Source organism: Otolemur garnettii, unplaced genomic scaffold (assembly GCF_000181295.1).
Source record: "Otolemur garnettii isolate 467f Iridium unplaced genomic scaffold, OtoGar3 scaffold00010, whole genome shotgun sequence".
NCBI lineage: Eukaryota > Metazoa > Chordata > Mammalia > Primates > Galagidae > Otolemur > Otolemur garnettii.
The window spans coordinates 19,757,836-19,767,390 of NW_003852405.1; the positions used below are offsets into that span (position 1 = coordinate 19,757,836).

The 9,555-nt window shown below is 33.5% G+C and overlaps 1 protein-coding gene across 3 annotated transcripts in view; it reads right to left on the bottom strand.

Annotated features, from left to right (window-relative positions):
• PKN2 (protein kinase N2) overlaps positions 1–9,555 on the bottom strand; it is a 138,154-nt gene that overhangs the window by 58,773 nt on the left and 69,826 nt on the right. For all 3 annotated transcript variants that reach the window (XM_003784175.3, XM_003784173.3, XM_023509802.1), the window contains exon 3: positions 2,290–2,444. In XM_003784175.3, the coding sequence (XP_003784223.1) occupies positions 2,290–2,444 (155 nt within the window). The remainder of the gene's footprint in view (positions 1–2,289; positions 2,445–9,555) is intronic.

Sequence of the window (9,555 nt, forward strand, 5' to 3'; positions counted from 1 at the left end):
GATTTTATGAAGAAGAGCCCAACAAAAATAAATAACTGGGACCTGTTCAAACTTAAAAGCTTTTGCACAGCTAAGGCTACAATAAACAAAGCAAACAGGCAACCTTCAGAATGGAAGAAGATAATCTGCATGTTACAAAACTGATAAAGGACTAATAGCCAGAATATATAAAGAACTCAGGCAAATCAATAAGAAAACAGCAAGCAATCCAATTAATCACTGGATAAGAGATTCAAACAGAACCTTCTCCCAAGAAGACAGACGAATGGCCAACAAACACATGATAAGCTGAGACTATCTCAAAAAAAATGAAGTAAAATAAAATAAAAATAAATAAAAATAAAAAGTTATGGGAAATTACATATTTGTTTTAATGGGATTCTCACAGACCTGTTCATTTTGGACCTGTGGCTATTTTATCTATTTGTTTTACTTTTAGTATAGTTATAACCCTGTTCAATTTGTAGCAGTGGCTGTTAATCTTTCAGGGATTGCAGACCACTGTGAGAATATGGTACGACCTCTGGCCCTTTCATTCTTCCTACTATTAACATACACACCTGTTTTTCCTATCATGTAAAAGTATTCACATAAACCCCTTAACTAATCCATGAACTCCAGATTAAGAAACTTTACTCAAGAGGGCAGTAGCTGGATTAATTTAACTTTAAAATGCATAATATTTATTCTTAAAATAGGTCCAAAATAACATTTTATAAAAATGAGAAAAGTCTCCCAAACAAAAGGTCAATACCAAAAATAAAAGTACAGAAAATAACTACTCTATCCTCCCATAATAAATGTTCAAAGTTAGTGAAACAGTACCTTGCCAAGTAGCTCATCATAATATCAAACAGAAACAATTATACTATTTCTCTAAAAATAATGAAAATTTCCTTTAAAATATAAAATCTAATTTTTATAATTAATCTTTAAAAAATCTTATTTATAATACATACGCATTTCTTTCTTTCTTTTTTGTTTTTTTTTTTTTTTTTTTTTGAGACAGAGTCTCACTCTTGCCCTGGCCTCATAGTTCATAGCAACCTCAAACTTCTGGGCTCAAGTGATCCTCTTGCCTCAACTTCCCAATAGGAGGTTGGAACTACAGATAATGCCCAGTTATTTTTTCTATTTTTAGTAGAGATAGGGTATCACTCCTGATTAGGCTAGTCTCATACTTTTTAGCTAAAGCAGTCCACCTGCCTTGGCCTCCCAGAGTGCTGGGATTACAGGCCAGAGCCACTATACCTGGCCATCATCTTCTTAAATTTCATTTGGGTGGGTAGCTGGGATACATGACTTTAAGAACAGATCCGCGCCCCCCCCCCCATTTTCAAATTCTTTCTAAACTAAAACAAAACATATCTAAAAAATTTTATTCTCAAATTATTTTTGAGATAGCCATTAAAACGTGGAACCCCCCCCAATGACTTGCAGAGAAAAAAAGCTTTAGATAAACAAGTTGAGGGTAGAAAGGTATATTTCATAACAAATATGCCTTTCTCAGAATTTTTGAAAATTATTACAACTGCAGAACCTCAGATTGGAACGAACCTTGAAGATAACCTGATGTGATTTTTATAGTGACATGTTATACGTGAGAACAAGAACACGTTCCCGTTATTAACAACCATTCCCAGTAACACTACATATGCTCCAAACCACATCTTAAGAACACACAGGTTTAGGCCAAATAATCACTGATGCTAGGTTTCCTAAAACCCTCTATGTTGCAATGGAAAATTCATTATGACCTTAATTTTTTATAATACATTTTTAATTTAAAATAATTTGAGACTTACAGAAAAGTTACAAGTACAGAAAGCTCCTGTGTACCCTTTATACAGTCACATTTGTGATTAACTGGGTTTTGATAGGAATTAATAATTTTTAAAATATTACTTCAAATAACACTTATTTCCAAGTTTTTTTTGTTTATTCTTTCAATTTTTGAAGCCAAAATGAGACCAGAAATCATCATATAGTGTTGATAGTGAAATTATCAACTAAAAACACAAAAATGCAAAAAAGGGGGCACTAAATAGATTTCAAAAAGGCTAATTGTTTACAGATAGCTTCAGAAGGCAGAACATCACTTTGTTTGACCTCAGCTAGGAACATATGTGCTAGCTTAAATTTTTCTTCCCTTGTGCCACAAATGACTGCCAAAGTGTCACCAGCATTGATGCTGGTGTTACAAATCAATTTTAGCGAATGGGAGAATCTTCACAACTATGGAATGTGCAAATAAAAGAGAATACACTTACATTTATTTACTGTACTAACCTTGGAAGATCCATTTGAGTACATCTGTATCATGTTCTCTGCACCCTGTTTGACTTTAAGTTCTATATCCAATTGTTTTTGTAAGGCCATCAATCTATTGTTGCTAGTAGAGCAACGAGGGTCACTATTTGGAGTATCTGGAGTTCTTGGGCAATCTGTAAATGAAATATTACATTAAAATTACTTACTAGGATCACTTGCTGCTTAAAACTGAAAGTTAATATTTTCAAAGAATAAAGAAAAGGGTTTGAGAGGAGCTTAAAGTCACCAGAATGGGATCATCTTATGCTAACAGGTATTACAAGAATTTAACCAATCCAAGCAAAGAAAATATTTGAGTTGCAAAACCACCTGCCAAGGGTACAGTCTACTTCCTGTACAAGTGATTATATTGAGTCTGAACCTGAATTAGATAACAGTCCACACTATTATTTTTAAATTGAACCAGTTTCACTAGCCTATTAAACAATTCTCTAATATAATGGCTACAGAACAAAGCATATTCAAACATTACACAAATTTCATTAAGGTAATTGTTTGTAAAGAGAACTATAGGGTACTTGAAATAGTGTTAGCATCAATTAAGAACCTAAGTATACAGACCTTACATTTTATTTTCCACTCAGAGGATACTGAATCAGTGGGAAATGCTTCAAGGATACTGATTAATTGATATCAAACTGATGGTAGGAGGCTATACAGCAGACTAAATATTCAAGTCCTTTCTTCTCATAAAGAATATTATGCTGCTTCTAATTTAAAAATGAAAACTTCAAAAAGGACCATCTAACTATTTTAGGTAATCCCAAATAGTGTTGAAACACTTCTAATAATTCCACTATGAAATTACTAATAATTCTACTATGAAATTAAAATTCTTTGTATTGAAGTTCATTATTCTGTTTTTAATTCACACTAGGCCTTTTTACTTATAATAAAGCTAGAAGACTAGAGTATTAGATCTGGTTCAGGTGATAAGTAACCTGGTAATCACTGGAAAATTGCCTAAACTACAAATTACTTACTTTTGGGATTCCCTCTCTCTTCTGCAATGTAAGATGGTGTTGACCAACTGATTTTAATGACTATATTTCATATTTGGTCTTATATTCCTTTGAAAAAATTACTAGTTTAAAGCCAGGCAAACATTAAATAACATAACAAAACGGATACTCGGGTAGACAGTAATGTAAAATAATAGTACTTTAACCTTTACACACAGCTTTCTAGATGCAAGTTCTGATCCAAATGCTTTATAAACGCATAAATAGACCTATGAATATCATAGTCATATTACAGATAAGAAAACTAGGCCACAGAGAGGTTAAGAAATTTGCCCAAGATCGTACAGCTAGTAAGTGGCAAAACCTGGATTTGAATCTAGTTGGTGCTGTTTTGAAGCCTATCCTATTAATTGCTGCGCTTGGCTATTTCTCATCATTCAAAGGCATTGTAAGCAACTATATTAGACTCTGTGTGTATGTGTATACTTAAGTATATAGTAGTATAATCATACATGTACACCCAAACAGGTATATGTGCATATTAATCGTTAAAATAGCCTTTTAAAAGAGATATTATCCACACTTTCCACACCAAACAGGCAAAGCTACACAGTTATTAGCTGAAATTCAATTCAGCAAAGACTTCTATTTTAGACTTCTGAATTCCCCAAATTACAAATGAGCTATTCCAAAAGTTCATTTTATGTGTGACACATTCTTATAGAAAACTGATATAAAAAGTAGGTAAGTTTTCAAATGTGCTCACAAAAGATCTTAATATAGCTAGCACAATGGTTAAATTTGTTTGGTTTGAATCTCAATTTTGGCACAGAGATCCAGGAATACAAACCAAGTAATACAGGGTAAATTACTTAACATCTCTGTGCTTATATAGGGAGAACAGCATGTATCTCACAGGATTATTTTCAGGGTTAAATAAGTTATATGTTAGGAGCTTAGAGACAGATGTGGTGCATAAATATTCATTAAATATTAACTAGTAGTAGTCACTGTAAGAAATGTAAGTGTATCTCTGTTGGGTTCATAAATAAACAGTTCAGATCTAGAGATATTTTAATTTTCTTTTCCTTTTATATAAATGCTATAAAAACCTTGCAAGAAATCTAAATTATACAGAATTTGGTACATATAGTTTAGAGCAGTGGTTCTCAACCTTCTTAATGCCTCCTAATGCCGCAACCCTTTAATACAGTTCCTCATGTTGTGGTGACCCCCAACCCTAAAAGCATTTTTGTTGCTACTTCACAACTGTAATTTTGCTACTGTTATGAATCGTAATGTGAATATTTGATATGCAGGATATATTTTCATTGTTACAAAGGGGTCGTGCCCCACAGGTTGAGAACTGCTGGTTTAAATTAAATACATTTTTAAAAAGAACTGGAATGTATTGAGAACAGAAAGCCCTCACTTGAGTAGAGTACGGAAATGTGTTGTTTGTAAAATAGTTGATGAGGTTTAGCCCAGGATGAAAGGAGAAAGATGACTTCTGTCTAAACACTTAAATAATTATCTATTGACCAGGCATAGTGGTTCATGCCTGTAATCCTAGCACTTCAGGAGGCTGAGGTGGGAGGATTGCTGGTGAGCAACATAGCAACACCCTGTCTCTAAAAAATAAAATGAAATAAAAAATACACACACATACACACACACACACACACACACACACACGTACGTATAAATTTGTCTATGATTGCTGCCCACTTACTATTTCCTCACAGGACAGAGAATGAGAACCAAAGAGTAAAAGGTAGTGAGGACAAACTTGCACAAGATAAATTCCTTACATTCTGGGCTAATTAGTAACAGAATGGTCTGCCTTTAAATGTAATAAAGTCTCTTGTTTCTAAAAGCATTTATACAGAAACCAAACTACAGTTTGTTAGCAATACTGTATAATAAATTTGTGCACATCATAACAGGTTGCTCTAAGACACTGGAATATCCATTGATCTAATACTCTGTCAATTTAAAAAAATATTGTATTACTACATAACGCCGTTCTTGTAAAAAGGAATGTCCTCAGTTTAATAAGGATTATAGGAACATCAGAAATCATATAATGGTTATGAGTCTGGGGCTCTGAGGTCAGAATGCCTGGGTTGAAATCTGTGGCTGCTACTTACTGGTGTGGTCTTGATTATATACTTAACATCTCTGCAGTACAGTGTTCTCAGCCACAAATTGAGGGTTATTGTGAAGATAAAGGCTATTCAGTGCTTAGGTCAATGCATAAAACATAATAAGGGCTCAGTAAAATTATAAGTCAGGGCTCAGCTAAGTAGCTGGTATTGCTGCTCATTTAATCTTCACAGAAACTCACAAAGGTTTGTAATATAATCACATTTCACAAGTAAAAAATCCTGAAACATAGTGAAGTAATTTGGTTAGGTCACGAAAGTGCATATGCCAAGGCAGAAATTTAACTTTAAATACGTTTTATTTTCTAAAGTCTTCCCTTTTTTCATTTAGAAATAGGAGAAACACTTTGCTGTCTTCCTTATATTTTACCTATTTTCCCTTTGAACCTGCTTTCCTACTCACTACTTTTCTTTTCTTCAGTTTTCTTCCATGTAGGATACAATATGTTCAAATATCAGAAAATACATGGTTGCCAGTACATCTGTTAAACTCTTTTCTTAATGGTGAAACATATATCAAAATAGGGATTCTACTATGAAACCAATTTATAGCTTTCATATGAAAGCCATAACCCAACTATAGCCCAAGAAGGAGAAAGAGGAGAGGGCGGGGAGTGGAGGGGAAGGATGGGTGGAGAGAGAGTAATTGGTGGGATCACACCTACAGTGCATTTTACAAGGGTACGTGTTAAATTTCTTAAGTGTAGAACAGAAATATCTTAACACAATAACTAAGAAAATACAGTGAAGGCTATGTTAACCAGTTTGATGAAAATATTCCAAATGGTATATAAAACCAGCACACTGTACCCCATGGTTGCATTAATGTACACAGCCATGATTTAATTAAAAAAAAAAAGATAACCACAATTCCCCATTAATGTTCTTGCCATTCAAAACAAACAAAAAAAACAACAACAACAAAAGAAATTTCAAAGACTCTATAAGGTAAAAATTATTTTTTTACTCTAAGAATTGCCTTTAAATTACAAAAAAAAAGTTGATTCTAATCTTAAAAATATACTTTGGCAGTTAAAAAAAACTAAACCCCATGATCATAACTAATGACAAATTTCCATATGCTGTGTCAATTGCTAAAATTACCCCAAAAAGGACTTTTTTGAGAGAGGATGTTTAAGAAATTGTGCATGTTTCCAACTTTCAAAACAATTATACAATTTAAAATGTATGTGATATAAATTCAATAAACTTGCTTTAATGTTTACATATTAGATCAAAGAGGTTTTAGGCATGTCTAAGTTGCAGTAGTCAAAGCACTAGAGATAAGCCCATAAAATCATGTCTTTATACACATTTAATCCATATAAATTGTTGCATTTTAAAACAGAAAGTGGACAAGACTAAGTCCTTCACTGAAATATTCTGAATAGCTTGTGTCTACCAAAGTTAAGCCCTAACTTCATAGCTGGGCATCAAAGGCCTTATGCTATTTAGTTCCAAGCTAACTTTCCATTACTATTTTTTTTTGGTCAAATTCTATGTTTGGTTAACATTTTTTTCAATTTCTGAGAAATGGGATGCACTTATTTTCCTCCATATTGTTGTTAGCTTAGGTATTAGTTTCTCTAGGAAGCCTTCCCTAGCCACACCCCTCATCTAGTCAGGATTTCTTCAAAGTATCTTCTCTTCCCTCCATTGAAATATGTATTACACAATACTGTAATGAAAATAAGCATGCCGAGTGCTAGGACTTGTTCTTAACTATTTTAGTGGATGAGTTTAATAGATCAGACCCAGAAAAATAGCAATTACTACTGAAAAATAGATACTTTTAAAAAGATAATATGTGAAGAGATAATGACTATAATTTTTTTAGAGCTAATGGAAGATATCTAATCCATAGATTCAAAATATCCAATTAAGTCCAAGCAGAAATATACAGGAAAAAAAAGTCCACACTGGACACATAATGGTAAAACTTCATACAATCAAAGACAAACACAATCTTTTTTCACAGCAACTTCAAACTCCTGGGCCTGAGCACTCCTACTTCATCAGCATCCTAAGTAGCTGGGACGATAGGTGTATAGTGTACCACCATGCCTGGCCCATTTTTCTATTTTTAGTAGAGACAGGGACTCACTGTTGCTCAGACTGGTCTCAAACTCCAGAGCTCCAGCAATCTGCAACTCCAGCCTCTCAAAGTGCTAGGAATACAGGTGTGAGCCACTGTGGCTGGCCAACAAACAGAAAATCTCAAAAGCAGTGAGAGAAAGAGTATAAACAAAGGAGTTACAGTTAAATCGATAGCAAACTTTCTAACAGCAGCAACGAATCCAGGAAGATAAAATGATAGTTTCTTTATGTTAAAGACTATAACATAACCTCCTTAGAGTGTACATACTATATATCCAGTGGAATTATCTTGCAAAAAAGAAAACATTATAAGACAAACATAGAAATAATTTGTCACAAACATCAACTCATTAAAAATAAAGCTAAAAGGCCCAGAGCAGTGGCTCACACCTGTAATCCTTGCACTCTGGGAGGCTGAGGAGAGTGGATTGGTTGACCTCAGGAGCTTGAGACCAGCCTAAGCAAAAGCGAGACCCATGTTTCTAAAAATAGCCAGGTATTGTGGTGGGTGCCTGTAGTGCCAGCTACTTTGGAAGTTCAGACAAGAGTATCCTTGAGCCCAAGAGTTTGAGGTTGCTGTGAGATATGATATCACAGCACTCAATTGAGGGAGACAAGTGAGACTGTCTCAACAACAAAAAAAGCTAACAAATGTACTTTAGGAAGAACAAAAGTGATACCGATTGGTATATCAAAAGAGAAATAAGAAATGAAGAAAGTAGTTTATACATAGTATACGACTGACTTTAAATGACCTCTATATAAACCAATAAAAAAATCATGTAAAGGCTTTAAACAAAAATCAGAATTAAGACCAAAAAAAAAAAAAAAAAGCCAGGATATAGGCAAATGGAAGCGTTCTAAGGACTCGGAATTGTTGGAGAGACAGTTAAAAACAGTATAGACTTTAAAGTATGCATGTTACGCTGTATAAATTAATAATTTCCAAAATAATTTTGGAATTATTTGAATTTAAGAAATTTTAAGAAATAACTTTTTAAAAATATTCTAAAAATGGCAAGAAAAGGATGAAAAAGAAATCTTAAAGGCACAAAAAAAGATGTTAAATATAAATCATATATAACAGTAATATTTAAACATAATATTCTTTTTTTCTTTTTTTTGAGACAAGAGTTTCATTTTGTCGTCCTCAGTAGAGTGCCATGGTATTATGGCTCATAGAAACTTCAAATTCTTGGGCTCAAGTGATCCCCTTGCTTCAACCTCCTGTGTAGCTGGGACTATAGGCACCTGCCACAATGCCCAGCTATTTTTAGAGACAAAGGTCTCACTCTGGCTCAGGCTGGTCTCAAACTCCTGAGCTCAGGCAGTCTACTCACCTCCACCTCCCAGAGTGCTATGATTACAGGCATGAGCCATCATGCCCAGCCTAAACATAATATTCTAAATGATCCAGGTAAAAGGCAAATATTATAAAATTTGGTATAAACAAAATATTCAACTATATGCTATTTATAAAAAATATATCTAAAATATAATGATATAGAAAAGCTGAAAGTTAAAAGCGAGAAAAAAGATATTACATGCAGTCACTAATCTCAACCCCCAATCTATACTAACAACAGAAGAAAGATAGCTTGAGGCAGACAGAGTACAGATAAAAGAGTCATTTCATAACAATAAAAAGTTCAATTCAGCAGAGACATATGTATATAAATTCTAAATTTCTAGGTGTCCCCAATAACATGGCCATGAAATAAAGCAAAATCTGACCGAATTTTTGAAAAAAATAGCAGATCCACATTCCACTAAACTTCAACACAAATTAAATTTCCATTACATAGTCAGAAATCACAAAGCTCAAGGGCAAAAAATGCACCATGAATGAGAAAAATCTTAATTCTACATGACAAATCTGGCACGATTTCACTTACTGTTAATCATGTTAAATAGAATGGGAAAATGGGAATTAAGTATATTAAATGTATAATACTAAATACAAGGCTCAAGAGACTGTCAAAAATTATCAAAATTAAATA